At 37.2% G+C, this 13234-nt stretch overlaps 1 protein-coding gene across 1 annotated transcript; it reads right to left on the bottom strand.

Moving 5' to 3' along the window:
• Positions 1 to 3121: 3121 nt before the first annotated feature.
• Positions 3122 to 7347, bottom strand: LOC139121685 (low affinity immunoglobulin epsilon Fc receptor-like). The gene is made up of 3 exons (XM_070686770.1): positions 6949 to 7347; positions 3868 to 3947; positions 3122 to 3316 (listed from the first exon to the last, which is right to left on the bottom strand). Exons 1-3 carry the CDS (start codon positions 7317 to 7319, stop codon positions 3285 to 3287), a joined length of 483 nt encoding a protein of 160 aa, XP_070542871.1. The 5' UTR covers positions 7320 to 7347; the 3' UTR covers positions 3122 to 3284.
• Positions 7348 to 13234: the final 5887 nt, after the last annotated feature.

Below are 13234 nucleotides of genomic sequence, written 5' to 3'. Positions count from 1 at the left end.
TAGATATTACACTGCACCGGTGCAATATCTAATGTCGAAATCAAACGAGTGCAAACTTGACAACAGGTGGCCGTTACCACACAGTGACCGACACAACAGAAACACTACAAAAACACCCAACAACAAATGACAGCAGAAGGGACTTTAATACACCATGATTTAATTGAATGTCTACATTACAACATTACTTTCTCTCGAAATTCAAAGATATGTTTGCTCCCTCTGGAAGATCGGCCTCAAAATGAACGTAACGGACGCTGCTCTTGTTTTCTTTATGAATTTCGACGTTCGAACATTCTTCCACCTGGCACTTCAATTCTTCGTCACACTCCTCTTTTATCGACTGTTTTCCCGGCCCAAAATCTGCCAACTTCGCCATTTTTGGTGGCCTTCCTTGCAAAACTTTGCTCACCTTGAACTGCTGTTCGATGCTTGTTCTCTGTAACACAAATACAAAACTCTGATTAAATGAGACAGTTAAGATTTTTGATTATGCACGTGAACAATAAATCGGCAAATGCACGGCATTGAAACCAGAGCAAATATAAACATTTTAGAAATGCCATCGCATGATAGAGTCCAACTACCGTCATTCATTCGGTACCACTTTTCCGTTTGTACCCAAAAGTTTATCAGTTTATACAAAGTTTATGATACCAAGTTTTCTTTTTGATCAATTATATGAATAAACGTCTCGAGTTATAATTTACTATGTTGTAATTTATTACTACCTTGTAAGATCTAATAGCAGAACTTCGATGACCCGTTTTTTCAGCAATTAGTTGTTCGTCCATACCATCGGCAAATAAGCGAGTGGCAGCTGTGGCCCGTAGACTGTGGTTCGTATAGTATCCTTCAATTCCCGCGTTTTCGCAGAGTCTTGCCACAGTTTTCATTAGTGTATTCCTCCCAACTGGCATCGTAGAATACCAACAATCTGCGGTTATTCTTGGCCGGCTGCAAATAGTATACATCTTGAGGGCGATCTGAAGGACTAAATTGACATAAACGTGTTAATTATCCGAAATCGGTTGGGGATACAATTAAAGTTGGACTTGGTGAAGTAATATAGTATACTGATCATGTCAACGTTAACATTAAGGTTGTATGCATCTCGTTATCCATGTTTGTCAGATAATTTCAGCTATTGGCAGAATATGCCCAAGGTTTTTATTCATAAAAATATATAAGGTCACTGGCTTAATTTTGAAGAAAGGCGCCCTCTATCAGCCAATATTTCTAGTTCAACAAATTTTACTCAGAATATTACAAAACCACCGAAAAGTAATAATTTCGAGCGTCGTAGTGGACGACCCAGTAGACCGGACAATCGAATTAATTGTTCACATTATGCGCAGTGGAAAGCGCCACAACCAAAATAATCAAGGCACGATATACTTGGAACATCTACCATGGCTCTAGTAAAGTACACTTCAACACTGAAGCAAAACAGGATTCTTACCAAAGTTTGTTGTATGTATCATACAATCGCACAATGCATCTCTCCTTGCAGTCTGTGTTTTCGAACGCAGTTGTAACTTTACGCTTCACTTTCCTTGATGCCAAGCCACCACTGTTTGTTTTTGACACGTCCTCGGTGTATTCCAGATAATATTTCCCAACAATCTCAGAGTATTTTTTGCAAATTTGGCCAGGGCGTAAATTCCTGTGCTCTTGGCCCCCTCTCAAAGCAAAATTTATTCCGAAAAGGACGACCTGAGCGTCCATAGAGTTTGTGGTGTAAAATCGCCAATCAATTTCCTGCTCCAAAATTTGTTCTCATCGTCTACACTCAACACCATGGCCTGTCGCTTTTCCGTACCAATTCCTTTAGCGCTCCTTGTTTTCATGATACAATCTAAAGTATCTTTTAGCTGTTTAAAGGTGGGGTCATTCAGAAACTGGCAGCTTTTACCCATTACTGACAAATGGTTTTGTATACTCATCACTAATTCATACAAACTTTGTCCAGGATAATCATTTCCATCTTTTTTCTTTATTTCAGAAACAAAGCGTGACAATGCAAAGTTTAATTCATCTTTCGTCTCATTTCCTCGAGTTTAGGATATATTACACTAATATTAAGTGACGGGTCTGAGGCCAACTTATTTCTCTCGTTTTGCAAGAAATTAAATGTGTTTACGGCCCAACTATTTTTGTTTAGGGTGTTTTTAGGAATCCTTTCAATCGCCATTCTTTCTATCTCACTTTTTATATCCAAACGGGAGGGGCAAGGTGTGTCAGAATGAACAGGCAACGTGTCTCTTACAAGCAGTGGAACAGCTTTGACATACCAGGAGGCGCAACGTCGACAGCGAGACTTTCTACTTGTGCCGAGCCTTCTCCCAGTTCACCCAGTAACTCTCCAAAGTCTTGAAACAGCCAGTCGTCTTCTTCAGGGTTATCACTTTCAGTGGGGTTTCGGAAAGTATTTTGTGTAATGAACACTTCTTCATCGCTGTCACTCAGCATGATGCTTGCAGTTCAGTTGCAGTGTCACCAATGACAAAAACGTGCACGTTGGAAAGCCACGTCTACGCTCCGTGTAGAACACGTGGAAATTCCCATGTGTTTATCCTTAGCCAATGAAATAGTACTATACACAGGTGTGCACTTTCAAAATGGCCATTAATTAATTGCTGTAATCTGATTGGTCCGTGCCCACTCGCAGGTGCAAGGTCACGTGTTGTAAGTCGAATAATGCACTCGTGTCGTGCAATCGTTCAGATATTGAACGGCACTCGGGCCTACGGCCCTCGTGCCGTTCAATATCTGAACGATTGCACTCCACTCGTGCATTATCCTATAATGAATTTTTCTGAAATTTTTTGGATAATTTTGACCAAATGTACATTACATTTCATTGGCTACACTTTTTTATCAAAATGTTAGTAAAAATGTCAAAAGAAACTGACAGGGATATATTTTTTAAAGGTGAAATTGACTTTGGCGCTCAAAGGGTTAATGTGCAGTTTTAGCAAAATGTATTCGATGAAATGCAAATTGAGAGAACAATAGAGATAATAATAGAGGATTCAAAAGTACTTGTCATCATGACTTCTACAAGTAAAGAGCAATAATTGCAATGTAATCTGAGAGACAAAAACAAGAGATGTAAATATTCGTGATGAATAAGCATGCAAAACACTTTATTTGCTAAGTTTATATATACATCAACAGTCGTGACAATGTCAGGTGAGTCGGGAAACTTATAATTCACACGCCGACTTTTGATGTATTCATCAGTTCGCTTCTTCGACTAAGATGAAGATTACAGAGGACTCCTAAGTGGAAGATTCAGAATGGCAGTAAGGATCTGTAAAGAAGAGTGCGTGAATGGTAATTATGACACAAAATATTACGCTTCCATTAAAACAATTCTTGTGTTGTAATGTTTTCATTTTAACCACGTGACGCTGTTGTTGGTAGTAACGCCTAGATCTCAGTCGCCTGGCAGTATACAATTTTGACAATACAGACAATACTTCTTAAATGCTAAAAATCACAAGTTATGGTGCAAAATAAGACAGAAATATTAGTGTGCAACGATCAAATCTTTCAGTTTGCCAAAGAATGTGACATTCGATCGCGAATCTAATGTATCTGATGGCAAGATAAAGATGAAGTTTGAAAAAAATCAGTAAACAATTGCAAATCTTGAAAAGTTTTGTCAAACAGTTCTGTGTACATATTTTACCATATTTTGCATTATCTGCATAATATATGATATTTGTCCTCTGTGCTTGATGTAAATATAAGTTATGACCAACTAGGACAGGATGTCCTATCTAGATGTAGGAAATGACTAGAGTGACAGCAATGATTCCTGACTGAAGTTTGATGAACTATGTTGTGCTGCACTCTTACCTGGAATTTCACAGATGAAGCCTTTTGGCTTGACGTCACAGTATTCGTCGTCCCACTGACCATCGTTGTCAAATCTGAACCTACAGAAACAGAGCAAGATGTATATATAATAATAATGTTTATTCCCAAAAACAAGTGAAGATCAAGATGTAAATTTACAATAAATCGATTACACAGAAGGAGGGAAAAGGAGTACGGAAAATAGTTGTCCAGCAACTAATCGAGTCCGCCTCCAGCCTCATTAACATATTTTGGCAAAAGAATGTGGGCAAGCTGTTCCTCTGAAACACACGTAATTACTTTACAGAAAACTACTCAGAAAAGAAAAAAAATATAAAGAAATCAGAAATATATTACAGTGATACATTTCTTTAGACAAGAGATTGGAGATGTTTTCTATATTCACGTTTAAAACTATTTCTATTTGTTATGTTCCGTATGATATCAGGTATGCTGTTCCAAGTTTTTGTTGCTGTATATTTTACTGTAAACTGACCTACTCTGTGTTTAGCTTTGGGTATTTCCAGATCATTTCGTTCCTTTTGTCTTGTAAAATATGAATGTGAAATTGGAGTAAAAAGTCATGAAAGTACATGGAAGTCTAGCATGAAGAGCATCATGAACAAAGACTGCAAGCTGTAATTTATGCTGTTTGTAAATATCAAGTATATCTAGTTTTTTAAAAAGTGGTGCTGTTTGTTCTGTCCAATTACTAAAGGTCATTGTGCGAATCATCTTTTTTTGAAGTACAAATATTTCATTAAGGTATGTTGGATATGTGGCTCCCCACACTTCAAGACAATAAGTAAGATGGGGAAGAACAAAGGCGTTATACAACAGGACTAAGATCGATTGTGGCATTATGTGACGTAATTTGTAAAATACACCAGTTAATTTGCTAATTTTCACACATACCTCATCAATGTGTTGTTTCCAAGACATTGATGAGGCGTATATTATCCCAAATACATAGAGTCTTGTGATAATATAAGGTTATTCAAGAAATATTAGGATTTGTGCCAGAGTATGTTATAAAGCGGCGATATCTGGTATGCGAAGCCTTAAGGTGAAGTACTACGAATTACGTCAAAATTAAGTTGTGGTGTCATTTTCTTGAAACTTTGCACAGATATTCTTGGAAGTTGTGCAAGTGCAAAAATGAAATAAAAAATGGGGTAATAAATACCATGGTGTCATTTTGACCACACTTGGCGAATAAACTCCTGACATAATACCATTTAGTTTACACTTTTAATAAAAGGGTGTCACCACGCTTGTTTCCATGGAAACGGACGTTAAAATGGCGTCGTTAGAAATAAATAAAAATGATATAATTCACTTAAACTAAAGAAAGCAATTATAAAACGCTTAGCAAATGAGTTAATTTTAATAAATACCAAGACTTAAGATCCATATTTATTGAATGTATAGTTTTCATGATGTTTGTAAAGAAATTTTTACGTAAGTATCGATTACAAAATGACGATATCGAAATTATATCACTATATAATTTTCGAACTTTCTTCCTGTCGTTTTGAATGGTGTCATTTGACCAAACTTGGCGAATAAACTCCTGACATAATACCATTTAGTTTACACTTTTAATAAAAGGGTGTCACCACGCTACTTTTTACAATATCTCCAGGTGAATGGGTAATTTGCGCCATATAAATGGGAGAGAAATGTTAATTTTTCGCTCATATTGAATAAAAACCAGCTTCCTAGGGGGTCAAAATATGACAAGGTTATAGGTCACATGCATTTCTAAGACACTGGGTCAAAAAATTAGGTAAAAGCGCAATTTCAACAACGACAGGTGATGTTAAATACATGCGCTACAAAATAACCCATTTGCGGCAGGCTGGAGTTAAATCTGCGCAGAAACGTTCTAAAGCGTGTGCGCGTCCGAATTCGTCGCCCTTCAGGTGTGCGAAGCCTTAAGTACAATACCGAAGTGTACAATGCATGCGAAGATATAAATCAAAATATTTTATAAATACCACGATTATTATTACACACCTTTCGGAAAGTTCGAAATCATTGTCGATTTTCGTCACATTTATAAATTTTGTTGACAGGTTTTCGTACACTTTATGATATCGTTACCTTGAGATGTATTTGTCGAAAAATGATGTTCTTACACAAAAAAGGCTATGGGTCAGAGGTCAAGCGGCGTCCAGTACTATTCAAAGTAATTGGACAATGTGTCACTGACGTTGGACTCTACTGATTATATTATAGCTCAAATAGGGGGATTATGAGCCCGATAGCGGGTGACCATTTACCCGACGTCTTAATGGCAATTGGTCTCATGCCTCCAGGGTATTACATGGTCCCTTGTTTGGGTTATAATGTCTTATAATAAGCTTCTCTTGTATAAGTTTCTCTCGACAATTTTCGGTCTCTATGCAAATGACAATCGTATGCTTTATCTCTATGAAATGTAAAATAGCAACGATTTCATCTTCGAAGAGCACATGAATGTTTTTGAATTACTGTCATGCGGACTACTGATTTTTGCACAGAACGGATTTACTTTGAAATAAACGTCTAATTTAATCATTTTTGAATCCCGAAGTTGCCAAGATGAAAATAGTTCCTGAGGAGCGAGGATCATTTCGACAACTTCTAATCAAAACTTACTGACGGATTTGTAAAGGGTGACAACCCGAAAGACGTGAAGACTGAAAACAGGCATTCGAATTGCCATCACAATAAGGCCTAAAAATGGTTCTGGTCCTTGAAATTCAGCGAAAAAAAGATGCGGCGACGCGCTTTTCGTTTTCTTCCCTTTCTTTTTGTTCCTAACAATGCTGATTTGGCAATATTGATGCAACAGTTATTGTTTTTTTGTCACTCGCTGCATACGACTTCCGTTTTCTTTTACCAACTTTAATAAATGATGTTGGTACGAAAACAATATTAAGTATTCATAAAGGTGATGCGGGTTGTGACAGGCAGTGTAACGACTGTACAGCACAATATTTTATGGATTATTGTGAGTAAAAGAAGATTGGTAGAAACAGTAAAATACCATTATTTGCTTCGGCTGAGAAAACTTGTGTAATGATTTTCACCTACCACAACTGAACGCAGTCTTGCCCTATGCTGGGTTTCTTATTGGTGTTATTGTTGGGTTCCCCTGGCGCCCAGTTCCTATAGTCTTCATGGCAGAGGCTGACGCCGTCACTCCAGACGTATTCCCCTTCGTGTATACGATCCGACAGACCAATCCAGAAACCGTATTTGGTAATGCAAGGGGGTTCGTGGAGGTCGTTGTCCATGATGAATTGTCGCACCTTACTCGCAATCGTTTCATTTCGGAAGATCGCCAGCCTGCCCTTCGGACCCAGATCCTCTATTGACCGTGATCGGCAGTATTGCCTGGCGTTCATGTTGTAGTTATGATCGTCATTCGGTTGTTGGCAGTAGATTTCATACTTCATGCACATGCAGTCGCCATCAATACGTTCCGTGAAATTCCCTACAAAATTTTAAAAGTGCTCTTAATTTTTATTCCATTTCAGAGAAAACCAACGTCATCGAGTTCATCACAGTATTGATCAATTATGTAAATACTCTCATATTAGACCAGACTGACAAAATGCACTCTTTCTTGCTTTTCTCGAGTTTTCTGTTATTTGGCTGCTATTTCGTTGTCAGTTTTTCATCTTCTACAATGACTTAGCTATGCAATGTCCTTGAATGTTCCGTTGACACTCTTACTAAATGAATAACTGAATACCTACAACCGTTTTCAGTATTATATAGCGAAGCTGCCTCAGTGAACTGCTATAAAACTGCTTACACTAATTAGTTTCTGCTGTAGCCGTGGCCACTTTGATGTCGAACAAGGCTACTTGATACAGACAAAAAGTTTGCTTGTACAAAGGCAAAACTAGCTCTGTCTGAGGCTCGGGTTGTAAATGAGAGTTTACAATTGGCACCCTGTGTTCAAGATTAAGATTCAATGTAACATTACCATGCACTGGTCCATGTACAAATCTTTTTTATTTCAACTTCCCCAGACAAACTGTCTGCATGGGACATACAATGTTGTCGACTTTGCCAGCTGGCTACAGCTGAAACTAATTAGTGTGAGCAGTCTTAATTGCAGTTCACTGCAGTGGCTTCGCGCTCTATTACTGAAAATGGTTGTAACACAAATCCCATCAATCAATAAATCAAAACATCCATCAGTCGATATATCTATCAATTAATAAATCTATCAATCAACACACCTACCCATTAATCACCATCGGCAATGATATCCATAAAAAGAACACAATTCAGAAAATAGGCAAACAGGACTGTGCAGATGTAAATCATTATAAAGTTATCAAATACAGAGAAAAACGAGCGCAAATTACCGCACACTTAAACAAGTTCGTGCCACAGCAAGGCGTCTGAAATCACCATGAACTGATGTATCACCAAGTAGAAAGACAAAGTTGCTCAATGTAGCAAGCCAACTCGAAAGAGAAAAAAAGGTGACGATCTCAAGAACACCTGACAATATTTCCCGCCGGAACATTAGCAATGACCACGTCACGATACAGTATGTTTGTACTCTCAACGGAAAGGAAATTTTCGTACTGCATGATTACGACTGTACTTATGCAGAAACAATGAAGAAAGCTATTTTGAGTACTTTGAAGTTGTTACAAATCTGTTAATAAAAGACAACACCTACCTCCTAGATCGTAATACAGTGCATCCTAGAATAAACAGGGAAAGAACGAAAGAAAGAAGGAAAACAGTACAAGGAAAGTAGAGAAAAAAGAGAAAGATCAAATGGCAATTCAAGAAATGCAAAGGACAGTAAAATAGGTGTAAAACATACAATAAAAGTGTTGAAATTTGCTTGAGTAATCTTCGTAGTATCTAAAATAGCTTTAGATGGTTCAAAGTTTGCGATATTATTTTAAAAACGACAAGGATAGGATATCGGTAATATTTAATTTTGGGGGATAAACGTGATTATCAGTCATCTGGATTTAACCAATAAAAGTTTTGAAAAGACATCCGGCAAATGAAAAATATTTTCGCTAATATCTAATTTTTTTTACTTGGAATTTATAGTATAGTGTCTATCCTTACCGCGTTTATGTAAACCATACACCCGATGAGTATTAATAACTTGAGAACCATTTTCTCCAAGATGTCTGAAAGTGGGAGAGTAGAGCAAGTCAATTATACAATATGTCGCCGCTTATGCAACAAATATCTGTACGCTCATCAAAATTAATGTAAAAAGGATAAGTTTTCTCAACAATCCGTAAGTTTTAGACTATTGTCTTGAAAATCAAGAATAAAAAAACAGGGGTAACAGCGTAAAAGTTGCAAAAGACACAATTGGAACTAATTTGGGATAATTGGTTTGCGAAGTAATTTCAAGTTTATTTATAAATGTAATCTCAGCTGCTTTTCTTTTAACGTTACAAACTTGTTTTTATGAGTAATTTGCAATATTGCAACATTCAGCTATATGGCACCTAAAACTGTTTGAGAAATTTGATAAATATAAAAATCCAATTATTCCAAATTAGTTCCAATCCTGTAATTAGAAGGCGCGTTCTACCTCAACATCAGGATGAAAACACCAAATATGAGGAGAAAAGTGTATATTTAGGTTTTTCTGATACTTTGACTATCAACCAAATTAAAAAGTCGCCTATCTTAGGAACGGCAAAAACGGCTGTTGTACATTGAAAACCGGCCTTCATTCACATTCCGATGTTAATAAAATTAGAAAAAACGGGGCGATCCCGAATACTGCAAACAACTGCAGCGAATTAATAATAATAACTTCAATGAATAAGCTAAAGACAACAAAAATTGCAACAGACAAGGCTTTCTGCTTAGAAACATACACGCTGTGTCAGAGACACGCAATATCTGTTTAATGTAGCCAGATGCCGAACCGTCTGTTAGCAATCTTTTTATCTTTGACTACTACCAGCGTTCATAGTATTTCGCGGCGCTAGCTTGATAGCCGTAATTTATTTACTTACTTGGAAGCATTAAGGTTGAAAGCGCCGAGGGGACAGTTATTTCGACAGTCGAACTTTTACAATTTGTTTTTGATCTACCACTTGTGGGGGTTCATATTAAAGCTCTTGGTGTAAGAATACTTTTCACCGTCTGAGTTTTTCGAAAATCGAAAATTGTATATTGCCTCCATAGAGTTAACACAGAGTGGCGGCTATTTGAATTTCAAATATCAGAAATCATGTGATTTTTGTCACGGTTTCTCTAGTGCCAAAATTTACACGGTGACCCTTGATTTTGAAAGAGAATGGTTGAAATATTCCTAGGGAAAATTTGAGCCAACGTATACGTCGTTCGATTTCGAGGCGCATACTACCTTAAATATAGCATACAAATCATACATACTGACTCTCGACAAACGTGATCAACGATCATCACACAAACGCACATATCAACTTAACCAACACTGAAACGGGTAGAACGAATCGAAAGTCTTACTTACCCAAATCTTATTGCGAGGTATGACAGATTTGACTCTGTTGCGCACAGTCCTGTCCTTTGGATAAATCTGCTCTATATATTGGCTAGAAACATCCTTGGGGTGCCACTTTGTTCCTTCCAAACAATGATCGATTCCAAAGGTTAATATTCGAACAAGTATCCGATAATTACATTTGTAGAAGCAACAACAAGGTGGTCGGTGACAACATCAATGGGAAGCTGTTGACAAATGTCCATTCTGGCTTTTAAAACTGTTAATTCTAACCACCATATTGGTCTGCAATCATGTTTCTAAAGGTTGCCTCTCACTCGTGCTTTTACAGTGTTAATTACTCTGAAGGTTAAATATTGCGACCAGCCGGTGAATCTTTGAATGTCATGGCTAACTAACATATTTCATTCTTCTAATCGGTAAATTATATTGAACTAATGTTGTTGTTAAATGAAATCTGTGTTCATGCATGATTTTGACAAAAACGCCAATTATATTTCGCAGTCAATGTCGTTTCATACCTATCTAGTAATTATCACGACAATTTTGTTAATCTGCGGACAGTGCGGTATGTTCTACGACAATGTCCTTCTTTAGCTTCAAATGTCAAAAGTTTTCAAAAAAGTTTCAGCGCTTTGGGATGTGATTTTCACATATTTGTTGGTTTTGTGCATTTGTACATCCAAGCTAATTTAGTCAAACAAAATTACTTCATCTCACTTTCGCCTTTGACATATTGGCGTTATTATTCGCTTTCTGTCACTTTTCTTCAATATCAAACCATACTTGGGCGATACAGGAAGCGCATTTGTTTTTACTGGCAAATTTGTACAGTGTCACGCTACACGACACTCGACATTCAAAACTTGTACCTTCAAGGATAGAATGTGAAAAATATTTTATTTCAGAATACAATATGAAGAATGTGTTACGCTAAAGCTTCAGGTAATACGTGCCTCGAAAGAGAAAGTTTAAAACTCGTACTCAAAACTTAAAATCATTCACTGTTACAACCTTAAATAAAATGTATGCGTCATCGTGCAAAGTTTAGGATCAGAGAATCAAAGCACAATTTCACCACAATACTTGTATACTGCATGGACAAGACGGTTACGCCATCGTTCAATCATCAGCAATCAGTCGAGACATTTAAAAACGTTGAAAGTCCAAAAAAACTTTCCCCGAAACTCACTCAGATCTCTGTTTTCGTTACTGAAAGGTTTCAGCTCATAAATGATAAAATGATTGCCCCCGTACTTTTCAGGAACCCTGCTGTTGAGACCATAAAACCGAGAAAAAATATTAGTGATGTTTCTTGCATGTGTGAATTCGAGGAGAGTCAAGAACGTTCAAAACTTGCTGCCACTTCATAAACGAATGAAAGATACGTCTAATAAAAAATGAAATTAATGAAGCAAAATAGCAACATTTCCATTTACAGGCTGGTTGACGGTAAAATGTGCTGATAAATATATAATGATACAGTTGGAAATTGGATACACTAGCATAAACTGAAACTGAACTTCCATAAATTCCGACAGAGTTTTTTCTCACTAACGCAACAAAGCATAAGGTGGTAACTCAGTCGTGTCTCGACTTGGAAATATAGAGTCTACGAAAACAAACCCACATGATTCAATTGTGTTTTTCACTTTCTATTCAGCAAAATTACTCCAAAGTACGGATCAGAACGAAATTGATGGTATATATGTTGTTACCCTTTAAATGATCACGATAGCGATACAGATACACTATGTATATTGAAATGCATATTATGTGTACTAAAATAAAATTCCGCAATCTCAAAAGTGCATCCGCATACAACATATTGTTGAACACACCGTGCCTTAAAATGTCGATTACTGGATTTCATTGGTTGTTCGTAGCGATAATGTGTCTTGCTCGATGGATTAAAAAGGTTGCATATATTAGTTCATACCCAAGAGTCCAACGTCTTTACGTTGCGGAATGGAAGAAATATTATGCTCTTGGAGGGGGTATTTCGTTAACTTTGCATTGAAAAATGCAAGACAAAGGAGGAATAATGGGAGGTGTGTGGACACTTTTTGCAAGTTTACCCTGCAACAACTACTGTCACACATCCTACCGGTTTTGTATTTCATATGCTCGAACACTGGGTCCAGTAAATTGACATGTTGTGTTATTTTCGATGGGTTTGAAGACATTAATCTATCTGGCAAAAACTATTCTTCTGAGATAGAAGGCAACGAGCCTACGTAGTTCAGTAGTGGATGTTAAAGGGGGATTCCGACTCTTGGCGACAAATAATATAAGAGAGAGAGAGAGAGAGAGAGAGAAGAGAGAGAGAGAGAAGAGAGAGAGAGAGAGAGAGAGAGAGAGAGAGAGAGAGAGAGAGAGAGAGAGAGAGAGAGAGAGAGAGAGAGAGAGAGAGAGAGAGAGAGAGAGAGTTGCAAACGAAGTGCAGAATAAAGTTACTGTAGCAAATAAAATATGGACGTCGACAGGAAGGTAAATCTCAGACAGATCAGATTTAATGAATTGCAAAGAGATAAAATCAATGGTACGGAAAAGTGTCAACGCCCTTGTAATCAAAAAAAGATGACATTGAACTATTGTAACATTCCATGGGATATCCATATTGACCCACTCTAGCAATATTTGTCATTATTCTATTTAGAATATTTACCATTGAACTTTTGATTTCAAGTGTAGTGTCACCATTAAGCTTTGTCGGTGACCGTATCGTCGTCTGGTAATGCAAACCATTTCTATCCCGTCCTTGGCGTTTAGAGTTTCCCAGAGTACTTAAGTGGAATGTTTATACAGTGCACTAATGTATAACACCGTTTTTGTCTGTTTTTTCTTCTCCTGCCATAGGGTATAAAGAAATATGGTCATGAA

The sequence above is a fragment of the Ptychodera flava genome, chromosome 2 (assembly GCF_041260155.1).
Source record: "Ptychodera flava strain L36383 chromosome 2, AS_Pfla_20210202, whole genome shotgun sequence".
NCBI lineage: Eukaryota > Metazoa > Hemichordata > Enteropneusta > Ptychoderidae > Ptychodera > Ptychodera flava.
Note: the sequence above shows the minus strand (reverse complement) of the source record. Positions and strands in the feature narration are given on the sequence as shown.

Coding starts and splice junctions, on each gene's coding strand:
- LOC139121685 (XM_070686770.1), bottom strand. CDS start 7,319: ATGTGCATGAAGTATGAAATCTACTGCCAACAACCGAATGACGATCAT. Junction 3,948..6,948: donor CAAGACTGCGTTCAGTTGTG/GTAGGTGAAAAT, acceptor CTGTTTCTGTAG/GTTCAGATTTGACAACGATG. Junction 3,317..3,867: donor CTTCATCTGTGAAATTCCAG/GTAAGAGTGCAG, acceptor TCTTCTTTACAG/ATCCTTACTGCCATTCTGAA.